Source organism: Brassica napus, chromosome A10 (assembly GCF_020379485.1).
Source record: "Brassica napus cultivar Da-Ae chromosome A10, Da-Ae, whole genome shotgun sequence".
In the NCBI taxonomy this organism is placed as follows: domain Eukaryota; kingdom Viridiplantae; phylum Streptophyta; class Magnoliopsida; order Brassicales; family Brassicaceae; genus Brassica; species Brassica napus.
In genome coordinates this window covers 4,293,242-4,309,976 of record NC_063443.1, presented here as the reverse complement: position 1 = coordinate 4,309,976, position 16,735 = coordinate 4,293,242, and the positions used below count along the sequence as shown (strand labels likewise).

The following is a 16,735-nucleotide window of genomic DNA, read 5'->3' as shown; positions in this document are numbered from 1 at the left end:
CATGGAAAGTTATTAATTTTGAAAACAATTACAATAAAAAAAATTACCGTGGCTTTTCAACGTTAATCATACAAAACCAAAAGAAAATGGGGGTAGGTAAGAAAGTTTAGGTTAAATTTTGAATTGATAAATTTCAAATTATTTTTATTTCCCACGTGAAAGACGAGGCTGTTCACGAAAATTAGGCCTTGTATGATTAGTAGTATCAGGTTATCAACTATCAACAATTAAGTTAAACAAATAAACAAAATATCCGATACCAATTATTACTAGCACTATAAGAACGTACCCTCCCTCTAGGTTGCATGACTCACAAATCAACCATACTCACTTCTTGTTTCGTATATCTGAGCAAAGTTTCTCTTTTCATATTTTGCAAATGTCCGAGACAAATATGAAATTCTGCAATAGTTATTTTCTGGTCGATCCGACCAAAGCAAGTCTTTTTGATCTTCTTCTCCTTTTATTTTTCCCAAATCTGATCAGCAAAAGCTTCATAGATTCTACATCAGATACGCTGAAAACCGTCCGGACAAGTTTCGCTAGTCGATGGATCATTGCGTTGGCCGTTTTGGTTCAAAAAATATTAATATTCGTCAGAAAACCCATGGCATTCATAGGACGTTTGCTCACCTATTGGCCCAATCTTCTTTCGGAAAATGGTGGCTTCTTCAAGTTGATACTTCATCTTGTGACAGGTGAGAAATCTAACTATAACATATTTTATCCCACTATCTCTTTTCTGAAAACGTAGCTCACTCTCTTCGTATCATTATTACCAATTAAATTCCTGACCTGAAGAAGGTATAGGTTGTTTCCTTCTTTTGCATTTGATATAAGTATTCCCAAAATCTAATTAACAAGATTACTGCAATGATCTCACAAGGACCATATATAATTTGTTAATAATCTCTTCGGATTTTTTTTTTTTGTTTTTGAGACTTCACCAATATTACACTTATCACACTAACAGAATTTGTGACGGAACAAAGATTACTCTACATGCAGGACGGTAAAGCACACAGATAATAGTAGATATTTCTATTGGATCAAGAGCTTGGTTTAGTATTAAAAAAAATTAATATTTAAGGTGTTGAGAAGATTAAAGAATTTTGAAGATATACCACCCAATTATTTTTATTCTTGTGATGATGTTAAGAAAGTATATTTTACAGAACTAACCTAAAAGTTGGACTTTTTATAGGAAAACTGGTGAAGCCTGAGGAATCGTCAACCACATATACTTCGTTTATAGGATGCTCAGATCGAAGAGTAGAGCTGGACGAGGAAATAAATGTTGCTACCATCGAATACAAGTCGATGTTGTCAATAATGGCATCTAAAATCGCTTATGAGAACAAATCTTTCATCACTTCCGTTGTCAGGAATACTTGGAAGGTTTAACTTAATTTTCTTCTTTTAGTTTAATTTTTTGCTGATTAAATTAAACTTTTCCCCTATATCTTTTAATTATACTCATACACACATATATAATTTTCAAAAAATGTTTAGCTCTTTGAAATACCTTTTTATCATATATATATATATCTTTGGGTTATAGAATGATAGCACACTTATTATTATTCATTGTATTATATAAAATGTTCAATTTTATTTTCTAAATCACTTTCACTTAAATTTTAAATTTATAAATAATAGCAAAAACTCATTTGATCTTTTAGTATTATTGATTTGGTGACTTTACTTCTCACTCTATATATATTTAATGTTTGTTTTTTTTCCTCATTCTCCGTATCTATCCTCTTATGCAGATGGAGTTCGTGGATTTCTACGACTTTTACAACGGTAAGTTAAAGACTACGCTTTACTCTATTAAGGGAATGTTTTTCCTTTCCCATTTAGGGGCTTAGTGCATTCCATATTTTTGCTGTATAAATCAAGCTTGCCAGTTGAATCATTTAAAAGGTACAATATACAGTATATAGAAAACATGCATAAACCTGAAGTAAATGTAAGATATACGTAGGACAAAGCATACTCGTGATAGTAAAAACAAAAGAGGAACGGTTCAACAATAAATATATGATATAAAAGCCTTTCAGATTGTCATTTTTCTAATATATACTACATATAATATATTAGGGTCGCTGTACCATATCATATTGAAATAAATGCTAAATTGGTCTCGATACCCTTCGTGTTAAAATACATGCCAAGCAAGGGACCTCATTATATGTTGTCTGATGTATAATATGTGCCAAATTGGTCTTCATACTTTAATGTATAACAGTAGAAAACACAATTCTCCTTTATCACGGTATTCTGATTTTTGTGTGTTTTATAATTAAATACTAGAGTTTAACCCGCGCTTCGAAAGCGCGGAGTTTATGGATTATATATGAAGTTAGATATGAGATAGTATTTTGAGTATATTGTGTATTATTATGTTATAAAGTCGTATTATATCGAATACAAAAATTTGTTTAAAATTATATAATTTGTGAATAAGTTTATTTGAGATTTTTTATATACACTCTTATGTAACTCTTTCTTAAGTATAAAAAAATTATCCAAATTTGATAAACGAACCAAACCAATACGAAATATAGGTTGAGTTTCGGGATTGGGAAAAAGTACCTATTAGATTTTTTTGGACCTGCGGGTCTTTGTTGGACTTCGGGTACCCAAAGTACCAAGAATGTTTTGTTCATGTTATGTATATTTGAGTAATTCATATATGTTCTCAGTATAAACATATTATTGTAAATTTTGGATTCACTTTTTCTGTTATAGTTTCAGGTTTTGGGTAAAATTTCAAATTTTAAAAATATATTAAAAATATTTGATATTTTTGGTTCTCGGATAAGATTTTGGTCTTTTAGATATTTAGTTATTTCTTGTTTTTGTTTGATTTTGGGTATTTTTGTGTTCTGATTTTTTGGCTTTTCAGAATCTTTAAATCTTTTTGTCCTAAATACTCGAACCGAGCTAGACTCATTACGTAGCCAAATTACATAGTAAATTTTACAGATACTTGAATTATTGACTCAAACTGACCTAAAACTAAAAGGAACTGATATGAACAAAAAAAATTCAAATACCTAGTTGGATATAAATGCCCAAGACCGAAAGAACTTGTACCTCAAAGAAACCGATTTATATTTGACCCAAAGACCCAAATGCCCAAATCTAACCTTTCATTATATTTTTATGTATTTATAAAAGTTACATTTGTTCAGTTGGTGAAACTTAAGATTTATTTGAGAGGTTTTTGGTTAATTTAATAGTATATATTTGTAGGTTTTTTGTTGAGCAGTAAAAAAAAGATTTGTTTGGTTTTTGATAATTTTAAACTTATCTTAAATACTAAATTGTTATTTATCAATAAAATAAAATTAACATAATATATAATTTTAAATTTATCTTAATTATGAAGTTAATGAGACATATTTAGAGAAGAATATAATAAAGCGTACATGATATTATATTTTCGTTAATCAAATTTACGTAGTCGTATATATGTAGTCGTATATATATGGTATAATCTTTTTGTTTCCGAAAGGATATGGACCCAATAAATAAAAGCTTTAAATAAATAATTGTTAGAGAAATTTAAGGTAACATATTGTTTGTCCAAATCAAAGAAATACCAAAATATCATTAGTTAATGAAAGGGTCCAAACAACATTTTTAATTAGATTTATTAAAACTCCTTCCCTTTTAATAGTATTGATTTTAAAATTTTGTTTAATGGATAGTTATCGACTTATTAACCAGTTAACAATGTCTTGGAATTTGCAAATATTTCCGCTACTAAATGCTATTCGTAACCAATACTAATATCAAACCATTCAGAAAATATACTTCCACATATTAACCAATACTAATAAGTAATAACTAAAATCTATTAAACGTTCCAAAACTAAAAAAATGATGTTTTCATTTTTATGTACCATATTAATAAATGTATTTTCATCCTTTCAGGATATAAATTTTAAACATAAGTATAGCTATTTTTTTAAAAAAAATTGTATAATTATCCCATTTTAAATTTAAATAATTAAAAGTAAACTAAAAAGTTAAATAAATAGACTTTATAAATAATATTTTATTAATAAATCAAAAATAGAAGCCCAAATCAAAATCTAGTTTAATCTTTAAAACCCTCACTTTCACTCATTCATACTGCTAAACTACGTCGAGCTGTTAAAATTTTAAATAAAATGATTTTAACGTAATGAATACATATGCTAAGAAGCGATACATTGCATTTAATACTTTTATCGGATTCAAATCCGCATTATAATCTACAGCTCTATTTTATTTGTTCATGATTTATTTATTTTTCTTAAACCAGCTATGAAAATGCTTCTACAGGATTATACTATCATGTACATCAATTAAAATTGTAGAATATATCTTACCGCGGAATTTATATATCTACAGCCCAAACAATCATCTAAATTCAATATTACAATTATATAAAAAATATATAATGACATTATCCCTCAAAAAATCAGTTTAATTTTTAATTTTATTATAGTTCTCAACATTATTATTTTTCATCAAAACACATTATATTTTCTATCAAAACAACACTACTTTTTTAGTAAAACCACACTTATCCCATATAACGCACGAACCACAGTTATATCGTACCGTACTACTTTTCTAGTAAAACCGCATTTATCTTACATACCGCATGAACCACAGTTATACCAAAATTTAATTTTGCACTGCTTATATTATCAAATCCGCGGTCATCATTCGGACTCATAATGTCATTTTTTGGTCAACTTGTTTTAATGATTATTTAACCATTTAAATCATAACTGGGAGTATATAATAAGAATAACACCAGCGAGCCCACAACCACAAAAGTCACGTGTTTTGTCTGGGGTTTAGCAGCCTTGGTTGTTAAAAATAAAATGCGGCATGATAGTAGATCGATTAACGACTAAAAGTCTGAAACAATAAATCAGCTTAGTTTAAAAATAAAAAAAAACAATATATCAGCTTTTGTGTCAAAACATTAAAAATTGGATTGGATATAATTTTTCTTTTAAAAGCTTTTTACATCAAATGAGTTATTGAGCAGAGTCTTGCTTGATAGTTTGGTTTTACATATTTAAAAAATATTTTTTTTGTCGACATTTCAAAAACATATAACTTAATAGATCGTGATAAATCACTTAAAAACAATTTTTTATATTTTCAATAAATAACAAAAAAATTAAATAACAAAGTTATATATAAACAGAGGAAATATATGTTAACATCAACCCACAAATAATTTTTGATCCCATGTACTCTGTTCATAACAACTATAAGAATCCCATTTTTTAAAACAATATTTCTTACAACGTACGCCTTTTTACAATATAAATTTTATATTAGAATCTTGAAATAATGTTACTTAGATTTGTTTGTTCTTTCTAAAAAACATAAATCTAATTAACATCTGTAAAGATTTCTCTAAATTCTGTTATATTTGTAGCTTACCAAGAAAGAAACCTGACACAAGCCTTCGTATTCAAGGCGTCGAGCACAAACCCGAATCTCATCGTCGTCAGTTTCAGAGGAACCGAGCCTTTCGATGCAGATGATTGGTGCACTGATCTCGACGTCTCTTGGTACCTACTCATTCCTCCGTTCCTAAGAATTAAATTTTCTGAGTTTTAGTCTTGTTCCACAAAATGAATTTTGCACATTAATGCTCTTTATTCAAAAGATAAATCAACTCATTTACATTACCTTCACGATGATTTATTTAAATGAAAGTTTTGGGTAAAGAATATTACTTTTATAGAAACGTGAATAGTTAAAAAAGGTGGAAATATTGGGTAAACTTAGGTGTTTTACCCACATATGGAACATAATCGTCTTATAAATACTTATTAGTTTATGTTTAATTCAAAAATTAGTATGATAATATATGACAAATTTTTTCATCAGAATATATATACTTATTATTGTGTTGAAATTTTAAAAGCACTCATACGTTACAATATTTAGAAAATATATTTATACAAATATTTTTACTTAATTAATATTTTACTATAAATTATTTTATATCTTAATTTTAACTTTTATAATTAAATTACTATTTTAAGATAACAACACAATATATATAGTATTTATCTTATTTTTAAAAAAAATATGTTTTAATTTTTGAAAATTGCAATATATTAAGTTAAAATCAATAATCAAATATAATATATAAATATAATATTATTAAGAGTCAATTTGCTCATAATACAAAAAGAATATGGATATTAACAATCTGCCTGTAAAAGTAAACTTTGGTGTCTAGCAATCAAGGTACCATCATGTCAGATTTAGGGTATTCACCTAATTAGCAAGAAAGTTTTGTGTATAGGGTGCAATTTCTCTATTATTAATATAAATTTATTTTTAATTATATAATCAATTATATATATTTTTTTTTTAAGGATAACGTCGACTTTAGCCAGTCCAACTTTAAAAATGAGAGGTCGAATGCAAAAAATCACTTTGCAAATAATTAATAGTATAGATATAGATGGAACACGATTTAAATACAACAATAAAAAATAAAAAATAGATATTCCAACAAATCATTGGTGAAAATATAGTAAGCACCAAACATAAAATAAAGAAATAAAATGTGTAATTTTGAAACATCCAAAAAATCTTAATTTACTTTTGGGAACAGATGAAGTATAATATATAAATTATATAGTATTATAAATCAATATAATACTATTAATATATTTATCATATATTATAACTTTTATTTAGGTACGAAATGAAGAACGTTGGCAAAATTCATGCTGGGTTCTCCAGAGCTCTAGGCCTACAAAAAAACGGATGGCCCAAAGAAAATATAAGTCTCATACACCAATATGCTTACTATACTATCAGACAGAAGCTTAGGGACATGCTTGCCATAGACAAAAACTCTAAATTTATCTTGACGGGTCACAGCCTTGGTGGCGCAATAGCTGCTCTGTTTCCAGCGATTCTTGCGGTTCACGGTGAAGATGAGCTACTTGATAAGCTAGAGGGAGTCTACACGTTTGGACAGCCACGTATAGGGGACGAGCAATTTGGGGAGTATATGAAGGAAGTGGTAAGAAAGCATGGAATTAAGTATGAGAGGTTTGTTTACAACAATGATATCGTTCCTAGAGTCCCCTTCGATGACAAGATTTTATTCTCATACAAGCACTATGGATCTTGCAATTACTTCAACAGTCTCTACAAAGGAAAGGTAGATCAAGTCTTTATCCATTTTTGTTTTCTTTTGTCTTGATTAATAATTTAATAAGCCAGATAGAAAAGATAAAACCAACAAATAAAAAAGGAAAACCAGGTTGTATTAAAGGTCTATCTATATTCTATACACACATACATGAAACTCAAAGTAGATTTAGAAGGATTTAAAAGTCCTGACTTTCTAAAAAAGTCAAACACGTGTATTTTGTAATACAAAACACTTAAATCTTAATATCTAATATGAAATCAAATCCATTGAATTATTATTCAATAAATAATAACAGCTTTCAATAAGTACTAAAAGTTATCAAACAAATAATTAACAAAAAATATAATAGCTGGACTTTTGTATTTATTTTCACATACTTGTGGATTTTAAGGTAAAGGAAGATGCACCGAATGCGAACTACATCAACTTGTTGTGGTTAATACCGACGATTTTAACTGGTGCGTGGGAGTTTATAAGGAGTTTCATAATACAGTTCTGGAAAGGCAAAGAGTACAAAGAGAATTGGATGATGAGATCGCTTCGGATTGTGGGAATAGTACTCCCTGGTATGTCTAATCATTTCCCATTTGATTATGTCAACTCCACGCGCTTGGGAGGCTTGGCCCGACCATGTACTACTCCTGAAGATAAAATTGCACTCATTGCTTAAAAAAAGAAAAAAATTAAACCACACTCAATATCTAATAATCCTATCTACTATGTCTGCTCTTGTTGGATTCGACTCTCATTGTACTTCTATGTTATGTTTATGTTCGGCTTTCTATCTAATTGGGAAGATTCTGAACTTATTAATAAGAATGGTTTTAATAAGATTTATTTGTTTGAATATATTGTATTTAATGTTGGTTAACTTAGATTTAGTTTATTGTATATTGTATTGAAACATTTGCGTAAGCATGGGCATTCGGGGTTCCAATCGGGTTTCGGATTAGTCCAATCGGGTTTTGGTTTTTTGGGTTTATCAAAATTAGCTCCATTCGGGTTATATGAAAATTCAGTTCGGGACCGGTTCGGGTTGGGTTTAGTAAATCTTCAAAGAACCGATACAACCGGATGTACTTTGGGGTTCGGGTCCCAATTGGTTCTTCGGTTTAAATGTACCTGATTTATATCTACTTTGTAACCAAAAAGTATGTAAAATCGGTTTTTTTGGGTTTTAAAATACTTGATTTGTAACTATTTTGTAACCAAAACATAAATAAAATCGGTTAAAAAAAAGGAACATCAAATGTGATCATCAAAATCAATTGAAAGGTAAACATAGTTATTGATCGAAAGAAAACCAAATAAATGAAAGCATAAAACGAAAACCAAGTTCTCATGTAATGAAAAACATTATTCAATGAAAACAAAACCCAAATCTAAACTCTTCAACCTTCAACCGCCACCTTCAACCATCAATCTTCATATAATAGATAATTATTTTAGATGTTCAATATATTTTGAATACATATTAGGAATTGAGATCATGTTTGGTACAAGTTCTTTATGGAAATTTTGAATGTTTCGGATTCTATCGGGTATCCATTTAGGTTCGGGTTCGGTTCGGATAATACTCATAACCCGAGATACCATAAAACAAGATCCATTCGGTATTTATGCAGGGTTCAGATCAGTTCGGATTCATTTTATCGGGCCGGGTTCGGTTCGAGTTTCTGAGTTCAGTTTATTTGCTCAGCCCTACATTTGAGTGATATTTAATTGGAAAATTTGCCAAAACGGAACAGAAAAACATGTTTGTCCATTTGGTATAATACTATCTTTAAGTTGTCCATTTAGTACAATGTTTTTTGTAATCCCAAAACTAACCCTTGATTATTCAAATTAAACACAATTTAAGAGTTTAATGAATTTTAACAAGTTTAATAAAAAGAAAAAAAACGTTTTAAGAACATTAAAATTTAAAGTTTACTTTTTTTTATTAAAAAGTTTAATAAAACTAAAAAGTTTACAAACATTTTAAAGTTTTTATAAAAATAAAACTTTGTAAAACGTTTTTTATAAAGTTTATTTAACGTTTTTTATTAAGAATTTTTATAAAGTTTTATTTTTATTTTTATAAAGTTGACAAAGTATATTTTTATTAAAGTTTTATTAAAAATATTTTACAAAGTTTTATTTCTATTAAAACCGTTTTACAAAGTTTTATTTTTATTATTTCACAAACGTTAAAATTAAAAAGTTTAATTTTTTTATTAAAAAATTTAATAAAAGGAAAAAAATTTCTTAAAGAAAGTTTAATAAAAAGGAAAATGGCATACACGTTTTAGGGAATTTATAATATTAAAAATATATTTTTGATATTTTTGACAAGGTAAATCGACCTATATACGTTTTAGGAAAGTTAGAATATTACAAATATTTTTAAAAAAATTTCTTAACTGAATATTCCATAATTTCTGCCAAAATTAAGATTTCTTATCTGTATAAAGCACTTTCTACACTGCGTAAAACCAAGACGAAAATTCCATAAACAGATTCTACCTCATATAGCCGTTTGAAAAGTGTCTAGATTTCGCATTCATAGAATTATAGAATACTGATATACCATGGATTTTAGCCACATTCAACCATGGTATATCAGTGTTTTAGGAACGATCTATATTATTTTGGAGTTCTTTTAGCACTTTTACAGGTTCATGGATGATTTGGAGAAAAATGATGATTTGAGTGCATTTTGGAGATAAAATGAGAGGAAGCTCGAAGCTGGCCATCGAACAAGTTCGAGGTCGACATTCAGAATTTACCAACGATCGATGCACACTTTGTGCTGTCGATCGACGGCGAAGCGCGCAAAACCGGCTAAAAACCCAAGTCAAGAAATAATTACAGAAATACCCCTGGCCGACTTTTAACCTAATATTTATGTGCTCTTCCATTGTTCTAGGCAACACACGCTTTCTATTCTATTCCTAGTTTCTAGTTTTACACAGCAAAGGAATTTAGAAGATTTGGAGAGAAGATCCAAGACTCTTTCAGAGATTTGTATTGGAACTCCAGTATTTTTAACTTTAATCTATTAATACATTATTTTATATTATTTGCTGTGAATTGCTTTGCTATGTCTGAGTAATTCACTTTGTTAGGTTTATGGTTCAAATAAGATTATGAAGGATTAGCTCCATATATAGATTGTTGAGTTGTTTGTGATATACATTAGCTGAATTGCTTTTATTGCATGTGTTCTAGAATAGCTAACTAGAACCTTGATATTAGGATAATTAGGCGCAAACGGAAGCATGTTCTGTTACCTAAATTAATTCACATTGTGCTAGGATTGGTAGACACAAGTGACAACTGATTTAGTTAAACCTAGTGAACATAAGTCAAACCCGCTCGGTAAAGCTTGCTGGAAGGACTATCGATTGACAACCGTATAGTTGTATCGATCGATGTTTTGAAAGGTGTATCGATCGATTATCTATTAATAATATCGATCGACATTTTCTCTAGAACAACAAACGACAATTGAGATCTGAGATCCAGACAATAGATATTATAAATAAACGACAGTTGATAGAATATTATTTTGTTTGAGTTCTAGAATATCCAATAAACTACTATAGCTTATATACTATTATAATCTTGATTATTTGAATAGAAACCCTAAGTCTAACGCTTTCTCATAATTGTTTACGAAACCTCAATCCAATCAACCGAATAACTACTTTATTCACCACTGCAATTTACAATTTACTTAATTGACCTAGCTTAAATCATAAACTGTTTTAAGATCTTTTGTGTGCCCCAACTCCTTGTGGATTCGATTCCTAAGTACTACAACTAGAACTCTTATTTGAAATAGTACAAATCACTTAAAGTAATTTGAGTGATATCAAATTTGGCGCTGTTGCCGGGGAGCTTTCATCGCTATTAGATCTTGTCTAGGCAGTTTTAAGTCTAGGTTTTTATGTTACTCAAAAAATTGATAAATTGTTTTCTTAATTTCTTTCAGGTGCATGCCCAGCAGTACCAAAAACAAAAAAAAGAAAAATCACTGCTTTTCTCAGACCTTGCCTCTTGGAACGCACAATCTGCAAAGAAAAGAGATCCACATCGATCAACAAAAATACCTGTTCGTCGACCGACACTTTTCAGCAAATGTCGACCGATAGTCTTCATCTGTAGACCGACACTCGTGAGCTACCGCCGATCGACACTTCGTCCGAACTTCGATTGACACCCATCCGCGAGACATGGTTGAGACACTGATCCTAGAGAGGGATGAGAATAGAGACTTGCATGCCTAGGAGGGTCATCTGCGTAATGCAGCAGGTCAGATGTTAGATGATCAGATGGTTGTAATTCCTGATCAAGATGATGATATCGCTACAGCTGCTCAAGCTGTAGACGATGCTACTCGACCCAAAACGTTGGCTGGCTACAATCGTCCATATCAGTAATATGTCAACATATCTGCTATTCGTCCTCCGGCTATTGAGAGGACATACTTCGAGCGGATACCCTAGCACTTTACACTCGTGGCTCAGACACCCTACTGTGGTTTGTCATACGAGCATCCTATGGATCATTTGGAGCGGTTCAAGGATTTGGTTTCTGCTATTAAAGCTAATGGAGTCCCTGAGGACTATCTTTTCTGCAAGCTCTTCAAGTACTTACTGGCTGGAGAAGCTTCGGGTTGGCTTAAGCAGCTACCACCAGGATCTCTCACATCCTAGGCTGACATCAAGAATGCATTACTGCGCAATTTCTTTGATGAGTCGCGAACTGAGGACTTAAGGAGCAAGATTGCTACATTCACTCAGGAGCCTACAAAGTCTTTCAGAAGCTCCTGGATCAGATTCAAGTCCTATCAGAGAGACTGTCCACACCATGGATTCAACGAAGTGCAGGTGCTCAACACTTTCTTCCGAGTGATCGCGCTGACATATCAGATGGCTCTGAACATATCTTGTGAAGGAAACTTCAACAATAGGAATCTGGAAGAAGCTATGAGACTGATTGAGAACTTGGCGTCTAGCAATAGCACCAAGAACACTGATTTTGAGAGAAAAAAATCAGCCACACTAGAAAATGAAGAGTTGGACGATGTTAAGACCAAGCTGGACAATGTTCACAAGCTACTCAAGAAGCAAGTAAACTTTGCAGAAGATATGAAAGCTGTAGAGATCAACAGTGATGAAGATCTGGAAGAAGATGTGAACTTCATCGGTGGTACAAGATTTCAGAATCAGAGGCCTGGGAATCAGAATGGATATAGAAACTCATATGGGAATGGACATAGAAGTAACTTCAACCAGAATTCACAGTTCCAGAAACCATACAATAACAACTTCAACAATAGCATCAACATAAACTATGGAAATCCTTCCTATTAGAACGTGCCACTGCAGACTTGAGAGAGCAAGATAGAAGCAATGATTAACCAAGTTCTTGAGGGTCAGCAGAAGCTTATGGTGAATTTCAATGGGAAGATAGATGCTATCTACATTGAGCTTAATACAAAGCTTGAGACTTTGAACACACATGTGCAAAAGTTGGAGAAACAAGTGGTTCAAACAGGAGAAGCTGTTAAGAAGCAAAAAACTTTCATCAAAGGTAATGAAGAACTGAAGTACCACGTCAATGCTATCATAAAAGATGATTTCTAGCAACTGTCCAAGGAGGACAAGCTTCAGGAGGGAGACTTTGACGTTGAAAGCTCCATGAGCTTCGGCGGTTCACATTGGTGTCAACCGACACCAAGCGATGAACAATGGATTTGAATGAACACCGACCGACATTGGATGTTCAACATCGATCGACGAATTCAGTTGCATCATGCGAGATGGTTAGAATCATGACTCGTGACGAATTCGCAGCTAATCACCCTAATTCACCCAAACCCTTTCATGTCAACATCGATCAGAAAAGTGAGAAAACCGCCAATCGACAGAGAGAATCAACTGCCAATCGACAGTCAACCTCAGTCCTCGATCGACGAGCACCTCTCTGCTATCGAGTGCAACTATCCAAGAAAGATGTAGCACGACTAAATGCATTCAGAAACCCATCTCAACCTTCAGGACACCTACAGAAAACATCAGTGAGCAATCTGAAGATGCACCAGAGTCTATGCAAGTTGATCAGGCTACTGTGGCAAGAACCTTGAGGAAGAGGAAGGAAAATATTCCCAAGCATCTGAAGAGAGGAGCTAATGATAAGGGGATCGAGAGTTTCAGAAAGAAGATTCTAAGGATCCCATTGGATAAGCCATTTAAGGAGGCTTACTTTACCCACAAGCTGTGGATGTTCTTCACAGAGACCAAAGAAACTGAAGAGGACATTAGGAGAATGTTACACCAGGCCAGAGAGAAGATGAGACAGAGGATTACACTAAAGAAAAAGAGTGATCTTGAAAAATTTGTAGTACCCTTCTTAATATGAGGCATTAACTACCCTAGTGCACTCTGCGACATAGTATCTTCAGTCAGCATACTATCTAAGGTGATGGCAGACCATCTAGGTCTGAAGATAGAACCTGCAGGGGATTCATTCACTTTTGTGGATGTGGGAACCGAAATTCGCACTGTCGATTTCCGTTTAAATAAGTAAACTAGGAAAACCCTAATTTCCTAGAGGACCCGGATATCTGCTAATTACCACACGTCAAGCAATCAGAACACGAGAATAACAACGATAAAGTATAAGAAATCGAAAAGAGAGCAAAAAGATCTTATTCCGAATTTGCAGCGTGTACAACAAGGTATAAGCCTGGGCTCGAGAGCTGTCGGCGAGATTCCTAGTTCTAGCAACCCTAAGACGGCTAAACCTAATTGAGTCGCAGCTCGAAATAACAAAAACGAAAAATTGCCTAAATGCTCTAAGTGCTAAGTTTGCTCTTAAAAAAGTCTCTCCCATGCTCCTCGCCTAGGACTCCTTATATACTAGCTCCAAGGTCGGTTTACGCTTTTACTCTTCTGCCCTTAAGCCGTCATAGCATAAAAATGGAGATATTCCATTTTTCCCGATCTTCACAATTATCTTCAAAACTTCTGTATTTATCCGCGGAAACTTGACATTTATCCTTCTTTGTGGACCAAGCGTAAACCGTGCTGTGGTTTACGGGCTTTTGGTTAAGAAATAGTAGGATGGGCCTCGAGTCGTGTCTTAGGTCCCTATGGGCCATCTTCCGACTCGACACGTTTATTACGATTTCTTTCGATAAAGAACGAACTTTCTGCGGTTTTTAATCTGCAAAGTTTGATCGATGGTTTAGAATAGCGGAAAACATAGAACGAGCTCGCTACGGCTTCGGGAGATAGCATTTGAAGGTTTGACGAGAATGCATGGACTGGTGTCGTATCGATGTTCGGAAGAGCCCGGTCGCTACGCAACGACCGAACTTTGGCTCGAGCCCGGTCGCTACGTAGCGACCGAGCGGAACGAACGCTCGGTCGCTACGTAGCGACCGAGCTTGGCCGAGCTCGGTCACTATGTAGCGACCGAGCGAGATGGACGCTCGGTCGCTATGTAGCGACTGAGCTTTGGCTCGAGCTCGGTCGTTACGTAGCGACCGAGCGGGACGAGCGCTCGGTTGCTACGTAGCGACCGAGCTTTGGCTCGGGCTTGGTCGCTACGTAGCGACCGAGCGGGACGAGCGCTTAGTCGCTACGTAGCGACCGGACAGCGTGTAAGTGCGGTAGTTACGCAATGAACGAGCTTGGTTCGTTTTCTTTGAGCCTTCAAAGATACTTCTTCGTAAAAACTTTGTATTGGTTATTTTTTACGAAAATTGTATTTTTCTTTTACTATCGTGACCGTTTTTGACCCCAACAGTGGATTGTTCCAGAGGAACGTAGGAGGATTCATCAGAAACCTTGAGTTGCAGATTGGTAATGCCCTAGTTTCAGTAGACTTCCATGTCCTGGACATCATGCTCGACTTGAGTTCTTCTCTACTACTTGGGAGGGCCTTCATGGCTACTTTAGTAGAAGTATGCAACATGCAGACTAACAAGCTGTGCCTGACACTCCCTGTACTAGAAGTATGCGACATGCAGACTAACAAGCTGTGCCTGACACTCATAGATCCTACCGTCTACTATGATCCGGTGAGAGTTGTAAAGCAACAGACAGGCTACATGGAGATTGGAGACAATTTTGGATTCATTGCAGCTTGTCACTCCGATCATGAAGATGATGAGGAATCAGAGTATGCAACATCGTTCGATAGCCATGCTCAACAATCGATCGACAGTAGCCCTGCGAATGAGACTTTCATTTTACCAGAACACTGCTATCCTAATTTTGCAGTTAACACCACGCCTCAGACAGTGATTGATTACCATTATGGTGACACGATCAGCATACAAGACTACTATTCTATTGGTAGTTGGGCAAACAATAGCTATCATGAGAGCTACGCAGTGGACACTACCTTACATGAGATGCGATCTAATGAGTATGATGAGGACTACCACAAAGAAAAGATGATAGAGTTCCATGGTCTTGTCATGGACGACGAAGAAGTTCTCCATACATCGCATGCAGTTAAGAACGAAACATCGATCGGCAGAAACACCAAGCCATCGATCGACGTTCATCAAACAGTAGAGTCAAAGGAAAACGTAAATGATAATATAGATTATGGTTCTCTAACTCCAGATGAATTTGATATTTTCAGGGATCTAGAAGGCCAAGCACGAGCCATGGACGGACGCATTCTGAACATATCCAAGGAGGACATTGCTGATATCATTGATATACGATGGATTTTACCCATTTTTAGCCATAGTATATAGGTGTTTTTAAATACATTATAGTTGTTTTGGAGTCTTTTAATATGTTTTCAGGTATTGAAGTAATTTGGAGGAAAGTGGTGATTTTGGTGCATTTTGGAGATAAAATGATAAAGACCCGTAGCTGACCATCGACCAGCCTAGAGATCGATGATCGAGGATGATAATCGATCGACACACACTCTGTGTTGTCGATCGACGGTGAAGCGCGCAAAGACCAGATTGGTTGCAGCTGACTTTAAGCCCAAGTTGTTGAAATGAAGACCAAGAAGTGAAGAGATGAAGCTTTGGGGATGAATGAAGTGAGACAGTAACTTTGGAGTTTTTACCACAGTAACTTTAGAGTTTCACCATTTCTGGATAAAGATAACTAAGTTAGAGCTTGGGAAGTTACCTTACATCCATTTGGAGAGTAAAAACGTCCAAGGGTATTTGGAGAGGATAAGGAGCACATAGGCTGTCTTGAGCTGGAAAGGGGAAAATGCTTTATTACTATAGCAAGCATGTGAGGAAACACAGCCAAGCATTTCAAAAGGAGTTCCAGCCTGTCCATTGACTCCACATGCTTATGGATTTCGAAATTCACTTTATCAGCCTTATCTCTTCTTATATATCTTGTATCTGAATCATTAAATCAATTAATGGAGTTTTGAGTATTCTCTCTCTACTTATTCTCTTAATCTCTTTAATATTACATAAAACAATCTGATTGTTCTTAAACACACTCTAATACACAAAAGTGTATATGGTATCAGAGCCAGGTTGCT

At 33.6% G+C, this 16,735-nt stretch overlaps 1 protein-coding gene across 1 annotated transcript; it reads left to right on the top strand.

Moving 5' to 3' along the window:
• Positions 1 to 281: 281 nt before the first annotated feature.
• Positions 282 to 9,084, top strand: LOC125579467 (triacylglycerol lipase OBL1-like). Its single transcript, XM_048743564.1, has 6 exons — positions 282 to 698; positions 1,205 to 1,398; positions 1,773 to 1,806; positions 5,459 to 5,594; positions 6,742 to 7,213; positions 7,599 to 9,084. Exons 1-6 carry the CDS (start codon positions 380 to 382, stop codon positions 7,875 to 7,877), a joined length of 1,434 nt encoding a protein of 477 aa, XP_048599521.1. The 5' UTR covers positions 282 to 379; the 3' UTR covers positions 7,878 to 9,084.
• The last annotated feature ends 7,651 nt before the right edge of the window (positions 9,085 to 16,735 follow it).

Coding starts and splice junctions, on each gene's coding strand:
- LOC125579467 (XM_048743564.1), top strand. CDS start 380: ATGTCCGAGACAAATATGAAATTCTGCAATAGTTATTTTCTGGTCGAT. Junction 699..1,204: donor GATACTTCATCTTGTGACAG/GTGAGAAATCTA, acceptor GACTTTTTATAG/GAAAACTGGTGAAGCCTGAG. Junction 1,399..1,772: donor TTGTCAGGAATACTTGGAAG/GTTTAACTTAAT, acceptor CCTCTTATGCAG/ATGGAGTTCGTGGATTTCTA.